The following is a 20,389-nucleotide window of genomic DNA, read 5'->3' on the forward strand; positions in this document are numbered from 1 at the left end:
ACAACTATGCTGTAGATAACTCATACTCAAAACTAATTAGTAAAACTACTTGGACCATATTGAAGTTTTTGTCCTTCATACCTAATTATTTTCCTTTTTATCCTTTAGTGAAACAATAGTGCTGAATTTGCACATCTAGTTACTTCTTGGACAATTGTTTATGCTTTCAGAAATCCAGGATATTATTTCAGTAAAGGAATAATAACTATATAGCTTTCAGAATGGAAATTTGTTATATGTGGATTTGAAGGGAATGAAATTATATTCATGCCAAAATAGTATGAAAACAAATTTAAATTATTTTAGACAATGACAGGTTAAGTGATTGCCCACCTTTCCAAAGAATAATTACCTCATTCCATTTGAATTTCCAAACATAGAAGAAAAAAAACACCTTTTAAATACTGACATCTAGGACTGTCACCAAATGAAAACAGATCAATTCTTTTAAAAGATTTTCCCAAAGGGGATGTGATGTAGAATGTAGAATGAAATTAGTTGCATTACAATGTCCTTGTTGCAGTAAAATCTATTTGCTTTTAAAGGTAGTTCTTCTGCATGGAAACAGAAGATCCGAGGTCATGGTCCAATTCCTGGGGCTTCTATACCTCAGAAGCAGGAATTGTGGACAGTAGTTTGACCTCTGTTCCCCAAAGGGACAGCAGTATCTGTCTCTACAGAACCCTGAACCTTCAAAGGGTTGATGTCTCATGAATCACTCTTCACTTTAGGAATGTAGCTGACAATGGCCCCCTTTGGCCACTCCTAGAATTTTGCAGTGGAACTTTAATAAGGCCTCACTGTTAACATGTCCTACTAATAGCCGCTGTTAATATTTCATTCATTTTAGCTGTATTTCGTGTTTTCTTTGTAGATGTATTTATAGTAAGTATTCCAGTTGCTTTCTTTAGGTTATCCTACAAACATAGCAGAGAGAAGTACTTCAGAAAGTGATTTTCTCCTACTTTTTGGTACAGTGTTCATATTCTGAATCTGTGATCTACAGTAATTCTTATTCATTTGGAATGTAGTAATTTGTTCCTGTCAGCACAAGCACTGGTTTGTTGCTTTAAATTGCTGAGTTTTGTTTTTGTTGGCATGCTCCCCAATACAAATTGAGTGGCTGACAAAAATCTATTTGTATGACAGTTCAATCTAGATAGGTACTCTCTGTTGCCTAACGGTACAATTTGGGGTCCCCAAGATCAAAGCTGACTGAATGCCAGGACTGGTACAGAGCTTGTTCCTGCAGATAACAGAGGTAATCCATATTCCTCAGGTCCACAAATCAAACAAACAAAGAAGAAATATGTATGCACATCAGTTTGTTTGAGATGATTGTCTAGTACTTTCTTTCTAATAACAAATGGGAATATCTAACCTATGAGAACAATAAAATTGCTGATATGAGAGATGCCCCTATTTGAAATTAAAAGGAAATGCCATATTGGCTTATAAAGACGGACAGTGGTTTGTTGCTTAAAAATTTTCTCAGGGTGTATTGGCTTTTGTTAAGGATATTCTCCTTCCATTCTAATTTACAGCTATTTTGAAAAAGGTTGTAGCTTGAACCAATGCCTCTTCCATGGCTTTTAGACTTGCCTAGGATAGAGTTGAAGGGGGTCATTTTCTTCTCTAAGATGAAGAGTCAAGACTTTGCCCTTGTATATTTCTCAAGGTGTCAATGAAACTTTTCTGCTGAAGTTATCGCACAAATGTAATTTGTGTGTAATAACCTGGTTAAAATGCATAATAGAAAATGTCATAAGGAAAGAAATTGGGAATACTCTTTATTGTAGTTTCCAGGAAATATGATTGAGGGCTTTTGTGTCGCTTTTCTGTGACATATGGCCTTAATACCTCTGTTTTTATCATCTACAGATTACAGTGGAAACCTATTCTTTCATTCATACATGAATATATAGCTAAGTCTTGAATATTTTGTAAATCATTTGGCAAAAGTATTTATGTCAATTCAAAATCATATAAAAATACAAAGTAAAGGTAACCATGTTTAAAATGTAGATTAATAAATGTTAAAAAAATACAGACTAAGAGCTATAATAACATGTATATTACTACTTCTTTTTAAGATACAACTGCAGTCATTAAGTACCAAAGATATGGAGTTGAATAGGGATCAGAATGAGGTCAAATTTTGAGGAAAAAGTTCTTTTTTAAGTTGTTAGTTGTATTTTGAAGCAGGGCAGGGGAACAGATTGATTGAATGCTAGGAGAAGGAGATCACTTCATGCTAATTATGACAGTATAGTTTTAAAATGCTAAATTATATATAATATATTATCAGAAAAAATTTTTGTTTTGTGTAAGAGGGAGCTAAAATAACTTAATGTTTGACAATGGGAACATAGAAGATAGACTTTAAGCGCTAGATTTTTAAAAATTTCATTTCTTTTCTTCCACATATGTTTTATTTACTGTACGAAAATAATTCTTTCCTCTAGCTATAAGATTATAATTCCATTTAAGGACTCTTTTGTGCTTTTAGATACTGGTAAAATACACTGATTGATTTATAAAACTCTAATCACAATATTAAATTATTTTATTTGAGAAAATTCAGGATAAAAGATTGAATTAATTAATTTCTGCCCACTGGACATAAAAAGAATAATGTAGAATTTAGGTTTCTGAAAAAACATTATTTTATGATAATATGCTATCTTGTCATAGACATTAATTTTTTATTTTGTGGCTCTAAAATGACTCTACTTACAATGTAGAAATGATTTTGCCCCATAGCATATCCAATCTGTTCCTCACTGAAACTCATTGGATTTTAATTACTGGATTCTAAATACTGCATAGATGGCTTTTAAAAAGCAAAGAAACCTTACCTTTTGCCTTAGAATCAATACTAAGTATCATTTCCAAGACAGAAAAGTGATAACAACAAGGCAATTGGGCTTACATGACTTGCCCAAAGTCACACATCTAGGAGGTATCTGAGGCCAAATTTGATAAACATAGCATAAATATCTTAAAAATGGCACAATAATTTATTTTGACTAAAAAAGTCATTGTTTCATTGAAATATTTTGGAATGAAATAAAAAAATTCTTCAAAATTTTGTGTTTAATTTAAAATCATAGTTGATATAATTTTAACATTGTAAGTACCAATTCAGAAGTTCAATTTTGTGATGTATGCATTTTTTCAACTTTTGCTCTATTTAAGCTCCACTGGTTCTTTTAGGTTGGCATCATTAAAATCATTCATCTCCAGGTAACAAGGAATTCAAGAATACATCTTATCTGTAACTGAAACATGAATAGCTTTACTATATCCACTTTCTTGGCTTTCTTCAAGATTTCTAGAAACTCTATTAAATTAGTATTGATAAAATCAAATCACTAGGTCCAAATGGAAAAAATTTGTTTGATTTCGTCATGTTTCAAGGCAAGATATTTCTATAATTTATTTCCAAGTACTCAATCAATAGTATTTAATTTTGTTAGCTTAAAATTAAGAGCCTTCTTTGAAAAACATTATGTCTAGAAATCATGTATGACGCACTAACTTGAATGCACATTATTATGTTTTATGAACTGTGATCAGGCATATTTGATATAATGTTCATATATTAAATATATTCCCCTAAAATTCACCAACAAAAGAAGTAAGTATAGTTTCAAGGGAATAAGTCCAAAGCTCTCCTTTGAGCAAAAATTAAGCCATGATTAGAGGTATGATTACTTAGGAGAAACAGTAAATTAATTTTTTATATTGCTCAAACTTTATTTATTTATTTATTTTTATTAAACCCTTACCTTCTGTCTTGGAGTCAATACTGTGTATTGGCTCCGAGGCAGAAGAGTGGTAAGGGCTAGGCCATGGGGGTTAAGTGACTTGCCCAGGGTCACGCAGCTAGGAAGTGTCTGAGGCCAGATTTGAACCTAGGACCTCCCGACTCTAGACCTGGTTCTCAATCCACTGAGCTACCCAGCTGCCCCCTCTAACTTCTTTTGACTAAATCATCAAAAGATATGCATATAATATGTGATGGTAATATGTCTATATTATATCATATTGCATTGAATTTGGTATAATCTAGGTTTAAGATTTGACTACTACACCCACATTATTAAAGCCTTGTTTCATCAATAACATGACTTTATAAAATAGACTTCAAGAATAATTTTTATAGTACTTCTAATATATTAGATATTATAGGTGCTATGTTACCCTCTGGTGCTTCTTAATAATCAGTGCAACAACCCTTTCTGGTGCTAGATAGATAAATATCTAAAGATAGTCTGAAAAGGTTGATTTCCAAAAGTAACCCTCAGGTGTGACTATGGCCTATTATATAAAATTAGGTCTTTTATGAAATAAAAACTCTGACTCCCAATAAGCATTTATAGCATTTATTTAAGTAAATATTGTTTTTTAAGCTGAATTCCTCAGCAACATAGTTATTTTGCTGATGACATTGTATGCATTTAATATGGTAGAATTTATTAATGGGTAATTATATATAATATGTGTGTATATAAATGTGTATATATATATATGTGGAATATGACAAAATATCATCTAGGTCATGGTCTAGTTGCTATCTCAGCACTACCTTAATATTAGCTCTATATCGTTACTAGATCTATGTCCTTGGACAAGTTCACTTCATCTGTCTGGACTTCGGTCTTTCTTTCTTTAAAATGAAGATGTTAACCTAGACTTTCTGTCTAATAGTTTTTGATTGTCTGATAAGAAAGATTCAGGAAAGCCAGGAGACTTAAAGTAAGGCATCTCTAAGTCTTAGAAGCAAAATTATGGCCAAATTTTGTTGCTGCTCAGCATCCATCATGTCCAACTCTTTGTGACCCATCTTGGCAAAGAAACTGGGGTGATTTGCCATTTCCTTCTCCAGCTCATTTTACAGATGAGGAAATTGAGGTAAACAGAATTAAGTGACTTCCTCAGGGTCACATGATTAGTTACTGTCTGAGGCCAGATTTGAACCAGGAAGATGGATCTTTCTGACTCTAGCCCCACACTCTATCCATTGCACCACCTAACTGCCCAGATAAAATAATGTTATTTAGGAATCAGTGCTTAATAAATACTTGTTGATTGAATTGAATTGAATGAATGCCTTTCATTGTAACCACCAGCTGTGCAAATAAAGCCTTTTATTTCTACTAATAGGTTATATGAATTACTCTATAATTATATTAATTTACATTTTATTCATGCTGTCCCTTTCAGCTGTGAATAAAACATCTCCTTAGTAGCATACACAGATATGTAAGAAAGTGTTGCTTTTCTGGGTATGACATATTCAATATTAAACTTTTAGATATTTTTACTACAGTCAGTTAAATCATTTATTATTTCACAATGAATAAACATTTGACAGGGTTAATTCATTTCCATTGTGTGCTGTATTATCCAGGATGTTGGAAAATGTATAGTTTCCTTATAGTAATTGACTGCCAAGCTAACATGAGTATAGCCACAATCACACTTTCTGCATAAAACAGAATAAATTTATAACTTAGTCAGAAGTATAACAATACTCATTTCTTATGTTGCTTGATATATGAACCTGCATTTTCACATTTAGACTTAGAAGCAGTAAGAGGGGAAATGAAGGCACCTTAGTATCATAATTTCCTGACTGTTCAATCTTGCAGATCATGAAATGATGTAGCAGTGACACAAGCTAGGTTCTTTATAAATAGAATTCATTTATAATACCATGAAAATTTTTATAACTTTTCACCCATATGTATTGCATTTATGTACATATGCACATATTTCCATATGTTAAATAAATATCTGTAAAACATGCTAGTTTCTATTAAGGAATAAAAAAGAATAAAGAAGTATAATGCTTTTTATATCGATATGTGAATAATTACAACTAAAACATAAACATTTCCGCCATTATAAAGTTAGAAATCCAGATAACACATTAGATTTTAATAAAAAGGAATATGTAGAAATAAAAAATCCTAAACTTGGCTCTATCTCCTTTTTTTTTTTCTTTTCCCCAAATGAATTCTGGTCTGTGTCCTTTCAAATCAGATATCTACTTCTATTAATGCATGCCAAGATACAATGAGTTACAATTTTTTTACAGGTGACCTGTTTTCCCTGCTATACTAGAAAGCAAGCTAGCAAAAAGTGCTTTAATATTAGCCATCTAGGTGACATACACACGGTCCATTGGCCATGCATAGAACTTGGGTGTTGTTTTTCTTTATTAAGCTGTAGTGTTCACCAACATGTGGTATGTACAGTTTCAAGGGAATGAGCTTGACCTTTAACTCTAAGCTCTCCCTTGAGCAAAAGTAAACTATGTTTAGAGGGATGATTGTTTAGGAGAAACAGATTGGCATTCACTCAACAGATTGACCTCCCTCCTCTTATTTTGTATTATCATTTACCATTAAAAGTTTGAATTGGTCATGCTATTGTTACATAAGACCAGAGTTTCTAGCATGATGGCACAATCTTTTGATGTACTATCTGGCAATAGTTCTATATTTGATTCACACTTGATTAGAATGGTATAGACATTAACCAAATGATCATATTGGAAATTTCCAAATTTGTCACTGTAGATTGGTTTAATTATTTAATGTTTATTATACAAGCAGAGTAAGAATTCATAAATATTTGGTTTCCAGTTGAATTTTTCTCAAGTCTTTTTTGTCCCCGCCTTTAGTTCTTGATAACATATTGCTGCTTTTGATATTTACAGTTGATATATACACATATGCATGTGTGTGTATATATACATATATATATAGACATGCCTATATTATTTAAACTAAATTATATGATATATGCATATATGTGAACATAGTTTTCTGTGTTTATGTTAAAAAGAATTAAAAGTTAATACACAAAGAACTAGAAAATTGATTGTATTAACATCTTTCCTTTTTCTTTTTATGATGTTAGATTTGAGATATCTAAGATAAAAATCCAAATTATATCATCTTAATACATTTTTTGTCATCCTATATAGGATAAAGTGAAGATAAGTATTTATGTATTAACAACAAAATACTGTTTGCCCAGGCTTTAACCTGTCTTTACTTCATGTATGTAATATATATTTAAGCTTAAATTGGTTTAACTAGAAAATCATGCAATGTCTCTTATAATAAGAATAAAAATTAATGAAAATCCCATCATATTACTTGGTACCAACATGTAAAAGTTATATTTCATGCCTTAATAATCCCCTTAAGATCCTGGAGGTAGAGGAGAAGGGTGTTGAAGCTGGAGGAATAGAAGTGAAGTTAGCAATAGGTGCGTGTATGAAGTCATGGAATTAAATATATTTGAGAAAATGCCATTTAATCTAGAATTAAATGTATTTGAGAAAATGCCATCTCAGCAGTATTATAGTATTTTGGCAATACTGGGTAATGCATGGTAGAAAATGAATGACAAATATGTGAATAACTTGCGATAAATATTATTGTGGATTTACAGGACTTAACAGAGATGTCCAGAAGAATTATAATACATGGAACAAAATTGATTACAGATAAATGCATAACAATCACACAACATTGTTAAGTACATGTAGGCTAAAAGACATGACAAAAGCAATAGAAAAGTATAGATTGACTGGCACATTTCTTTTAGACTTGGAGAAATTTAAAAAGCTTTTCCCCCTATAAACCAGTTTGATTAGTACTTGGGAAAATTTCTTTAGTTATAAAAATCATGCAGGACTTTATGTCCACTATTTGTGTGATAAATAAAAGGCATCATTAATGTTTGTGAATGTGACAAAATGTTGATGAGTAATTAGAAGACAAGGAAAACTAGACTAAATGGAATGAGAGTGAAGTTGAAATTCTGTGATCCAGATATTTAGAAACAGATTACTTTGGGCACCCTTTTCTACTTTTATGGCTTATTTTTCTTACTACATCAAGCCATAGTTGTGTGGTATGAAGATGGTTTCTCCTCTCTTCCCTTCTGATGTAGCTGTATAGGTATTAATTTAGCAAAATATCCTGTCTGCCAGGTGTGGGAACTAGCTGGTTTTATTGTAATACCAGATCATTACTTAATTCATATGCAACATAGCACAGCACATGGAAAGCATTATAAGTCTATTTACAATGTGGCTGGTCTGATGATAACATTGTATTAAATTCCCAGGTGAGGCAATTTAAGCAATTGCTTTGCCATGTGCACGCCATGGAAATTAACTTCTCGTATGCTTTAGTAATAAACCAACTTCATTGTTATGCTTATATTAGTGGTAGATTGTCAAATCCTCAGTCTGGTTACATGTACCCTACTTCACATGTAGAATCATACAGGAGGTGGTACAGCAGATCACAGTTCTTAATTAGTTTAAGCTAAGTTAATTCATTTTGTTTCTAATTTAGCAGTGCCTGTCCATGAACATATTCAGTTCAGTTGGGAAATGTTAAGGCTCGGGTCAAGTAGACAGATTGTTTCAAGCCAAATTGCCAGACAGAACTGAGCAAGTGTATCTGTTTGAACTTAGCTTTAAGAAAATCAACCAATCAGTATGCAAAAATCTCGTTCATATACCAAGTGAGAACTGCCTTGAATCTGAAATTTCTCCTTGCAACCACAGGCTCATTTTTTTGTAGTCTCCAGAGAAACTTTGTACCTCTAACTTCTTACAATAAATAATCAGTACTTTTAATTGTCCTCTATCTTTCTAGGCCTTCATGTAACCTAGAGATTTTCAGTGAGTGCCAATGTAGGTTTCCTGATGAAAGGGATAACACAATTTCACACAAACATACAACTGGATGGGAGAAGAGACTGTGTTATTTAACAAATCTTTGTGGAAAAATATTGTCAGTTGGAGCTTTTCAACCCATATGGCACAGTCCAGAAATTTCCCTGGATTACAAACTGCATAGAGCTTCTCTCTTCTCCAGAAGCTCACATATGAAGCGCCAGCAGACAGTGGTAACTGACAACTAAGACTAAAAATGTTGACAATTTCTTGATTTGCCTGGTTAGCTTATGTATAGAAGTCATTAACTATTTATAAAATGCATTATGAATTGGGTTCCTTCAAACTGGAGCTGAGTGTGTGACATTTCCAGCTCAAATTCTCATGCTCGCATTTGGCTAAAGTACAAATTTATATACAGTTGATAGAAAAGTAAAAATATTTTTAGTTAGGATTATCTAATTAGAGTAGATATTTCATTTTCATTAATTTTGACTCATGAATATCAACATGCTGTAGAGATAGTAAAGTTTTCTTAGTTGTTTTTTTTTAATTAAAGAGGATTAAATGAGTTAGTATTAGGTTGGGGAGGGGGGAAGAATCCTAATCAAGAAATGTATCCTTCAAATGTATTTGCTCTTTTGTATTCAATTAATTTTGCAGTCCTGTAATCTAAAATCTTATCTTCTCTCTCCTCCCATCAAACACAAAATATATATATTTTAAATTTCAGTTTTTTAGGAATCATTATGAAGGGGGAAGTGGAGATTCCCAAAGATAGTACTTATAAGTAATGACTTAAAGACATTTTATTTTTAAAAATACTTTTAAGCCTAAATATTTAACTTTTCTATGTCTTATATTGCCTTGTTTACATAAAGAGATCTTTTGAATGTTTGCAATGATCTACGTTTTACACTGTTAAAAGAAAACATTAACTAAAGTGCCATGAGAGGATTGTTTGCAAGTTCTACATCTTTTTAGAAAATAAATTATACTACCCAAAGTCATCAACATGCTTCTTTTTGCTTTTCAGATTGTAAAAGACCAAGATACATTTGGGTAAATACACCCTAACTTTGAGGAAATATGACTCTAAACCAGCTTATTAAGCTGCTGTCGAATATAAGCACCTTGAGTCCTAGTCTTAAAATGAAGAAATGGATGATAACCCAAACAAAATTGGATAGTTATTGCTACACACTTGTAATTTCCTCCCCCTTTTGAAGTATATCAAATAAAAATACGACAATAATGTAATTGAACAATCTATGCCAATTTGTTGGCTGTTGGGTGAAAAAAGAGAAAAACAAAAACAATCTCCAGATGATATTCTTGCATACTGTGGAATGTTTTAGTCCCCTATAGTGATGAAATGAATAATTAAAACAGCAGCTCTGATACCACAGCCTGTTTAAAGGTTCTCATTTCCTTTAATGCTGTAGAATACTTTTTGCTTAGCTAGTTTGAAACTGTTGTGGCTGAGATCTCCAAATGGGCAAAAGAAAGATTTGGCATGATTTAAATATTGTAGTAGGTCCCTGATGTGCTCTGTCCTTCTACATCAGCTTTAATTTCGACATGATTCAGTATTAAATCAATAGACATGGCTAGACAAGAAATAATTCAGTAAATGGAGCAAGAGAGGAGTGCTATTTGATGATGGCAATCTGATGTGGTCTGTACATTAAATGATTGAAGTTGCTTCCTCATTGGCCAGTCTTAACTTCTCAGCCTCAGTTTCTCCTTTTATAAAAATCCAATCATATTAACTAAAGATTTTATCATTTGGCAATGTGCAATATTGGTTATTCTTGATTTATTGATCATTATAGTTTAAAGCTGCCACCAATTTCTGCATTATGAAAAATCTGAAGAATGTATATATCCTTTAAGTATGTAGTCATATGGTATAATAGAAAGAACACTGGATTTGATGTCAAGAGATCTGGATTTATTCCTGATTCTATCCTTAACTTTGAGAACTTGTACAAGTTATTTAATCTCCGAGGGGCCACTAGTTTCCTCCTTATGTAAAGTGAGGGGAGTTTGAGTATATGCTCTATCATATTCTATCCAGCTCTAATATGCTTTGATTCTTTCTCTAAAGTATCTTGATATTTCATTCTGCTGAAAAAGATGTCATTATTTCACTAATTTCAGTGACTATTTTGAATATTTTTGTTTGTTTCGATTCACCTATTAGTGTAATCAGAATTAGCCAACCTACATTTAGTCATAACAAATAGCGATTTTTCTAGCACATACTTCAACAAGTAAGGAATTAGGGGTTATAATTCTAAAGAGAGCAATATATTGGGGGAAATTAGAGAAGTCAGGTGACCTACCATTTCATAGTTCTTTCTTTACTTATGTCTTTGCTTAGTCACTTCAGAAGCTGAAAGGGTAATGAGATAACTATACCAGAAATAGTTTTTTATTGAGAATAATAATGATAATAATATAATTGAGGATAATAATGAAGTTATTACATTTTAACCACTTGTTTTCATGATTTCGTAGCTTTTTCAAAAGCTTTTTTATTTGAGCCAAACAGAAAAAACTTATATAAAAATACTCTTCTGAAAAGTATCTGAAAAGTTTACTGAGTACAGTCAGATGTAACTTGTCTTAATTTCATGGAATTATTAAATGTAACCTATTTTATGTTTTACATGAACATCGTGATACATGAAAAACATCTTCTTTTACCTCCTGCTTTCTTTTTTTTTTTTTAATCTTTTCTTCTTAAGCCATTACAAACAGAAGACCTACCTATACACATGCATACCTCAGTTTTAAACCATAGTGTAAAACATTGTTTTCAGATGGGAAGTATTTGAAAATTCCCTCCCCTGTTTAACATCACAGTTCTGGTTGATTTTACAGCTCACAGGGAATAGAATATGGTATAGTCAGTCATTGAAGAGACATGTAATAATGGTCCATCTCCTGCTAGACTGCTAAAAACTTCTAAGTATCTTTTCTTTGATCACTACCAAGAGACTTCCCCCCCCCCCCCTCAGATAATTAATGTCTACTTTAACTGAAAGGTCTTATTTTAATGATTATACAATTGATAGGATACAACTTCTTTTAATTCCATTAATAATAGTGAAGCATATGACACCATTCTTTGGAGCAGATAGTTGAATTGTTGGCAAGTCTTGTTTTGTTTTTATCAGATGATTTTCCTTGAAACTCTCAAGTTCAAGAACTTTCAATAACTTTGACTTGCAGATTTTAGCAAATAGGTATCCATTAGGGGGCTCCCGAGGTTTAAGATGATCAGCCTTGATACCAATAATGCTTCGGCGCCTTTACTTCCTAACGCTCCTCTCTGTCTTTTTGTTTTGTTTTGTTTTACAGAAAAGGTCACGGATCGCCTACAGTGACGAAGTACGGAATGAGCTCCTAGGGGATGATGGGAATTCCTCCGAGAACCAGGTAGAATGCTAATCAGGAAACCCCGGTGGGTGGCTGGAGGGTGAAGGAGGTCAGTGGCACACTGGGCTTCTCAAGCTGCTCCTTAACAGCATTAGCAACAACTCATGTGGAAGTGATACTGTTTAATGCAAAGCTGGAGTCTTAATCAACTTCAAAATGTTTCTTGGAGATCTTACATTTAACCCTTTACCTTGTGATCACTGTCTGCTATCTTTAAAAAAATCTTTTCTTCTCTTTTCTTTATTATTTAGTACTTAAAGAATAACTTGAAACACACTGTTTGCAGACAAAGACAAGGTCTTCACCTCAAACACAAGTAAAAGAAATAAAAAAGTACATAATACAGCTTTGATAATAAGGCATTATAATTAAGTCAACACTTAAAGCCAAAGAAATGAGAGTTAGCTTTCAGAATGCAACAGAGCTTACTACCCTCCTTCTTATTTAACACTTTAAAAATAATAATAAATTTACCAAAATCCAGATTTTAAGTATAACACTATGAAAGAAACCAAGACACGGTATCACAGAAAGTATATTTGTATAGAAATCATTTTTATGACAAATGTCTCTTTGCAAGTTTATTATGTCACTATAAAGGATTAGCGTAGTCCAAAAGAAAACACAATTTCTTCTAACTAGGGCATATAGTTTGACTGTCTTAATTTTAACTGGGGCCTAAATGTTTCTTAAGTATACCAGCCTAATAAAAAAGTCTTGCTCTCTGTTTTCTGAATTAAAACTATATCCATCCATACTAAGTAAATATATTTAGTGTGGGTTAAATGTAAGGCTTAAAAAAATTTTAAGGAGCCTAAGTGTTGAGTTTACCTGCAAAAAATTTCTCAGGTAGTTCTACAGTCTTTTGACATTTCAAAAATTAGTATATGATATACAACCTGATTTTGTTTAATAACATTACTTTGGCAAATGTCATAAGGGTCTTTACTTTGACCAAATTAAAATGTGCATAACAGGTCTCCTGAATATACCAAACTTGTGACTTGCTTCATAATAATTTATTCTATAAAAATTGTATATTTCTAGTCCATTGTACTAGATAGATGTAGTGGAAAGTTGTACACAACTGCATGATATTATCATTTGTTTATCTATTTCAATATTGCTATTAGAAGTTATTAAGTATAGAGACTTTATATGTGTGCATAAGATTGTTTTTCAAAGGGAAGAATCACCAAGTTTGAGATATTTGTTTTGTATATAGATTCTTCTCTTCTCTGCTCTTCCCTACCCCCCTAATATTTAGATGTTATCAGCATGGGTTCAGACATGTAAACATGTTAAGATATGACTTGGGATTTCAGGCCCTTGACTGAAATGTGAGAATAGCTTAAAAAAAAATGGTGAGTACATCAGACATAAAAGGGGACTTGTGATAAAGGAGGTTTACTCATAATAGATTAAGTAATGTGTAAGGATGAGAAGAGAATATTCTCTTTTTTGTGTTGTTAAAGAAGGTTTAGTTTGTTCATAAGTGTTTAATTTATCATGATTTTATTTCTATTTTTGCTACAACAAAAGCATTATCTTGCCTTTAAACCTCCCAAATGATTGAATGCATATTTCCCATGTCAACTCCTTTAAAAGCTATAGATCATACCCACATTTGAAACTAGTGCTTAATGTAGAAGAAATAGAGTAGGGGGAGTTTCTGCCTGGTTCAGAATCTTTCTTTGTAAGAGATGTTATAGTACTGTGACAGTGATCCCATTTTTAACATGTTCTCTTCTCTCAATGGACATTTTATGTGCCTCAAACATATGCTTCATATATCTGGAAGCCTAATTTTTTTTAATGCCTAGAGAAAAATATTCCACAAAAATAGGGTGCATTCATATTTTCAGAATTGTTCAAATTATAATCTTGTCACTTTAAAGTGATTATGCAGAGTTTTCTCCTGGACTCAGATAAAGCAGGCTTACACATTCTGAGAGTGCTTGGAAAACCTGAAGTTCAGTTGTAAGGAACTGTCATTTCAATAAATACAGTGTGATAAATTATAGTCATAAGTACATGTAGCTGTTAGATTATGACTTTTGTGAACTTTTTCAGTCTAGTATTGGAGTTAGGTGTGATAGAACCCCACCTTCCCACTCCCGCCCCCTCCTCCCCCTGGCCATTTTTGTTAGTATTTTGCTGCCAAAAGACACTTTTCTCCAGGTAATGAGAAAAAAATCATTGAACGTGGCATTTATGAAATAATTATTCCAGAGGGACATATTCAAATTGTGCCCCCCCCCACCTCATCTACAACCAGGTATGGGCACTTTCTTATGCATCATTGTATATTCAAACTCTAGAATAAAAAAGGAAGCTATTCTTTTAAAGCAAAGGCTTTAATCTGGCATTGAATATAAATTCTCATACATCAATGACTGAGAAAATAGATATATGTTTGAACTAAACATACATATTTTTCCATCCACAATAAGTTTATTTTTTGAGATGTGATTAAGAAATACATAATCAGATATTTGGCATTTCCAGTACTCTCATTAATTTAGGTAAACACTTAAGAGTTGAGCAGGGTGAGACAATTAACCTAGCAGCATGCTATTGACTTAAGGTTTGCATCTTAACAATCAGCTTAAATTTTTTTTTAACTCAGGCAAGAAAATGTAATAAAATTGAGTATAAAAGTTGAAAATTATCATAAACATTTTAATTAAGTGGAAATCAACTGTTTACTATTGTCCTTACAGCAATATGTCTTTCTAAGAGTGACTCCTGTGAGAATTTAGAAGACTGAAAATATAGTGGCCATTCTTTACCTTTGCAATACTTTACAGTGAAATAACTTGGTTCCTGAAACTTTTACAATAATATGTAGGGTTATGATCAGTTAACTAACAGTAATTATGCTAATTTACTTTTAGGTATGTAAAAATTACAGCTATTTCCCTTACCAAAATCTGCAAAAAATTCATAAATTAAGAATTAAAAAAATCTTTGATGTCCTTCATACTATTATACTACTTCATTTGACTCCATGCTGTTTTAATAAAGTAATTACTTTGCTTTGTACAAATTAATGCATTCCTGATTCAAATCCAGTGAGTACAATCAGATGAGGCTCATTTCTGATTTACAAAGGAGACATAAAACTATCTACTCTGCATGTTAGAATTGCGTTTGGGTTATCAGCTTTCCCAGGATTGTTGTCTTAAGCATTATTAGTCTATTATTTTAAAATCACATTTGCCATCCTCATTTGGAGTATTTATTAATACCTTAAAACAGTCGAGTTCTTATATATAGAGATGCAGTACTTAGAACAGTATCTTCATTTTCATATGTTCTACGTTATTTTAGTTTAGTAAGGACCATTTCTTCCCCCTCAACATTACAAGGCTCAGTTGATATCTTTTTGTATTAAAGTATGATGATGGGACAGTTACATGGATCCAACTTTTACCATTTAAGCTAAATTATTATTTTATTTTCCATATGCAAAACACATTGATTAATGATAAATTTGAGGCAATCCTAAATACATTAAAATTAAATATGAAATAGATTATTTACAAATACTTGCTGAAATATTTGTGGCAGACCAGTATTTTGCTGAGATATGATTACTTAATTTTATAACTACAAGGTTCTCTTAAGTTCTGATTTGGACTTGCTGTGCATAAAGTGTGTTAAACTTCAGCTCCAGACCAGGGGGTGAAGTCGGTCAATTTAATTCCCTAAGATCTAAAGAAGGTCGGTATCATTTCATATAGCCCTGGCAGAGCAGATCATTACCAGACACAAATCTGTTCGTTACGTGCTGAGGGTTTATAGCAAAATAAATAGACTGTCATCATAAGTTCAGAAAATTGTGTGTTCGACCCACGATAATGTGTAAAGGGCGTTTAATAGAGTTCAGCATTTATTCGTTATCTGTATGCGGACAGAGACGGCAGTCGCATTATCAGCTTTAAAAAAATTCGGTAGTTTCCTCTGTCACGTGGCACACCGCACACGTACACACACACACACACACACACACACACACACACAGGCGTGTGCGCGCACACACTCTCACATGCTCTGAGGCGCAGTTTTGATTTTAGTCACAGCAGAAGGCTTAACCACAAGAGATTCCACTGGTTCAAACCAGCGTAAACCAGATTTTTTCGGCCTACAAAGGAGCAGATTACCTCTTGTATCAATTCTGCATTGAAAAAAAATCTTTGTTTCCAAAAGAAATGTCAATTATCATAACCTAAAATGGTGACTGTGCTCACTTTACGTTTACAACTGAGCAAATGATGAACTCAGTAAAAAATAAATTTATTAGGTTTGAGGCTAGGATAATTGTTAATTATTTTAAAATTAACCATCTTTTGTTCATTTAAATGAATAGCTCTCAACCTAAACTTAAAAAAAAAAAAAAAGACCAAAAAAACCCCTCTTCTATTACATAGCTTAGCAGCAAATCCTGTGCAAAGCTTAAAGCCAGCCATGCAGCACAAACAAGATAGAACATTTTTTGTTTGGAAACTATTGAAAAAACAAATGGGGAGCATTTTTAAACACTCATTGATTATGGCAGGGTGGTATGCCCCAAATGGTCTCTATTGCAGAAGAGTAGTTTTAAACTTTGGCCCTTTAAGTATCATAGTCAACTGAAGAATGGTTACCCTAGAAAGAAAAGATAGCTATGTGATCTGTTCCCAAATCAACTCTTTCTGAGGCGAATTAATGTTTACCTTTTTTTTTTTTTCCAGAATAGAAAAAAAAAGGAAAAAGAGAGACTAGTTTATGATAGGCCAGGGACTTGAGTTTAAAATTTAACTTCTTGGGTAAAAAGCAGTTTGTTTTCTTATGAAATGATTGGAAGCTTTCTTCTTACATGCTGGGTAATGCCAGTGAGCTTGCCAATTAAGTGTGATTACAACCACTTGTCCATTTTGAAGAAAGAACAGTGAATTAAAAAAAAAATTCAGCCTTAGGTGTTTTTGACATATTTTTGCTCCTCTGTTTTCTGAAAAGATTCCATATAGACTTATACTTTGCTTCCTCTTTATTTGGAAATTAATCTCATAAAATAAATGAAAAATTGGAATAAGCCGGGTTGCTTTTGTGACTTTGCTGAATTGGGATAAAAAAATCAGCTATTGGTATTGTGATGACCATGTTATAGTTGTCCACATTCTTTTTGAGAGAATTTTGTCAAACTAATTTTACTTTTGCTCCCAAAACAATGACCTAATTTGATGGGATATATGAGCCTATTCATTTAATTAAAAGATAGATTTAATAACTAGATAGCTTAAGTTAGATGTGTATGTGTTTTGAAATTATTGGTGAATTAAATGGAGGAAGAAGAGAGAATGTAAATTTCAGACTTGTAGTAGTTGTGTCTTTTCATGATAGAAAAAAATGAATCAGCATAATTTTAGTAACATTTACTAAGGTTTGGAACTCTATCAAAGAACCATATAAGAATGGGTAACCTGGAAGCTTAGGCATCCATTTTTGTAGTTTGTAAATAATTAAGCAACTTTATATGTAGTGTTAACATTTTTTAAAAATTAAATGACCAAAGTATCATAGAATATAGCAACATCACAGTTTTGAGAATTTGATTTTGGTTTGACTTAACCAAAAAGATTCTAAGATAGAAATAACTTCAAAACACTTATTTATGGAGTTAGCTAGATTTGCAAAAGTACTTAAATCTGGTTGAAATTTAAAGATATTTTAAAGTCAAAATATTGCATCCATTTGCAGTAGACCTCAAAAAGACAAAATTGATGCTAATGATATTTATTTCTAATGTTAAATATCTTGCATTAAATGTCCCTGGTCTAAATAAGTATTCTCTTTTCAGACACAGTTCATTCATTTCTTAGAAAAAACATTGTTACTACATCCTAATAGAATAGGGACACATGTTTGGTTGCTAATATTTGAATCTTTGATGTATCAGTTATTAACTGTGAAATAGTATAAACTAATAATCTGTTTCATTTGTTGTTAAAAATAGAAATCATTTGTCAAGACCTTAAATAGAGAAACACCCTAAAAACTTGTATATAACAAAACCTCTTCAGTGGTATATTCTTAGAAGAGAGGAACAGTAAACTTGTTTTTTTTTTCTTCTTTATAATATAGACTTCTGTGAAGTCATTCCCCTTTATTTCATGATGGTGTCTTAGATGTACTTTAAAAGAGAATTTCACACTATTCTCTTTGTTTAATGTGACAGTGTGAGAAAGTGATCTTTATTCGTTCAAAAAACTCTGCGTGTAGTCTATGTTTAGGTTCTTTTAATGTGTTTGTCTGTGATTTTTAAATGCTAAACATGTAAACAGATAAATTGTCAATGTTAATTCTGTATCCTGTCATACAACTGATCTTTCTTTCCTGCCATTTCTTTCCTTTTTATCTTTTTTTTTTTTTTTTGGTGCGTTCATGTTGCAGTTGATAAAATTACGTGAAGAGGTGAGTACTTTCTAGCTTTTGTTGTTGTTGTCTGGCTTTCTCATAAAGCTGAGTTTCTAAAACTGAAGTAGATCTCTTGGCTCGGTGTTACAGGGAAATTGACACAGTACAAATATTGATTATTTTGCTTAAAACCATCTTCCTTTGTATTCCTTTCCTAAATAATTATCAATTTAAGGATACTCATAGTTATTAATATTGTTTGGTGGCACAGAGGAGAAGTAAACATATTCAAGGAAGGAAAAGTGGTAAACAATAAAAATGTTTCTTAAAGCTATACCCCCATCGTTGTATATGAAATATAAAATTTGATAAGTTGTGAAAACTGTTACTATTATTTTATTGAAAGTTCTTGGTTGGGCAAATATCTTTATAATATTCCAATTAACCTCCTACTACTTAAAAAAAGAAAGAAAATCCTTTCATTTACCTAGATATTGTTAAATGTTAAAACCCACTAATCTATAGTTTTCTTTGGGGAAATATGTCTATGTTATAAATACACTAATGGTCAATCTGTTTAGATTGCTAGTTTCATCAATATAGCTCTAGTCATTGTTAAACAATATCTATTGTATAGGAAAAGAACTCCAAAAGTGTCCTTATTACTTGGAGTATCATGTTTTAGAGTGTAGTTATCCATTGCTTCATATTTATTTGAGAACCAGCAAATATTTATAGCACTGTTTATCATGTTGTGTCCATATCAGGAAGGATTTTATATCCTCTCAGGAATATATGGTATATAAATAAGAATTACTGTTATTTTGTTGAAGTATGGTTGAGCTTTTCTGCCATCAGCTTTAGGTTGAAACAGTAGCTGATATTATAGTTTTAAAATTAATTTCAAATTGCATTTTGTGACAAGAGTATCCAGGACTATCCTTGTCTGCACCTTAACATCAGTGATGAGGAAATTCTTGCTATAATGGTTTTGTGTGGTATTAAGAATACTTCAGCATTTTCTAGGCTATGTTAATGTTGGTTTGGAGACTTATGGATATAGTGATTTTCAACAACTCTTCCTAACAAAGGTGCATTATTGATATGTTTTCATTAATAAACAGTAACTGAAAGGAAAAGTGGAGAAGAAATGTGGGCAGATTTTTCTGTCTTATCTTTTAACTATTCTATGTCTTTTTTTTTCTATTTCCTACATATAAGCAGATGACTGTGTTCAATGGATTTGTGTAAACCAAGTCCTTACATATAATAAGATTATAAGCAATAGTGAGTGATTAATTGAAACCTACTTCTTTTATAGGACAATATTCTTCTATAACTATATATACTCCCATGGGGCATTGCAGGTCCAGATTTAAATGAAGGTAGTATTAAAAATTAGAGAGCTTGAGTTTTCAAATGTTAATGGAATTAATGTTAGATCTCAAAGCCTTAGTCAATTAAAAAAAAGGAGGTAAAGCTATTTCCCCCCAAATTTGTCAGAAATATTTTTACCAAAACCTTTCATGTTGCAAATAAGTCATCTACAAATGGTCAGTGTTTTTTCCCAAATCCTGTATTTGTGAAGATGAATTGTGTGGCATTGTGTGTATTAGATGGAAAAATTAGATATGTTGTTTTCAGATTTCTTTATTAAACATATTTTTATTGTACCTCATTTGTTTTATCATTCTTCTTTTGTTTATGTTAGCAGCAAGTTTCTGAGATTAAAAGTTCTTCAGAGCATGTTTTTGGAAACTGTAACCCCAAATGGAATTGTTACTGAAATAGAATTTGATCATTCAATTAATGGAGTTGTGTCCTGTGGGA

The 20,389-nt window shown here is 32.0% G+C and overlaps 1 protein-coding gene across 3 annotated transcripts in view; it reads left to right on the plus strand.

Moving 5' to 3' along the window:
* VTI1A (vesicle transport through interaction with t-SNAREs 1A) overlaps nt 1-20,389 on the plus strand; it is a 437,247-nt gene that overhangs the window by 72,847 nt on the left and 344,011 nt on the right. For 2 of the 3 annotated variants that reach the window (XM_044665578.1, XM_044665576.1), the window contains exons 4-5: nt 12,083-12,160; nt 18,596-18,616. In XM_044665578.1, coding sequence (XP_044521513.1) covers nt 12,083-12,160; nt 18,596-18,616 — 99 coding nt within the window. The remainder of the gene's footprint in view (nt 1-12,082; nt 12,161-18,595; nt 18,617-20,389) is intronic. The other variant, XM_044665577.1, reaches the window with a different exon arrangement.

Source organism: Gracilinanus agilis, chromosome 2 (genome assembly GCF_016433145.1).
Source record: "Gracilinanus agilis isolate LMUSP501 chromosome 2, AgileGrace, whole genome shotgun sequence".
Lineage (NCBI taxonomy): Eukaryota > Metazoa > Chordata > Mammalia > Didelphimorphia > Didelphidae > Gracilinanus > Gracilinanus agilis.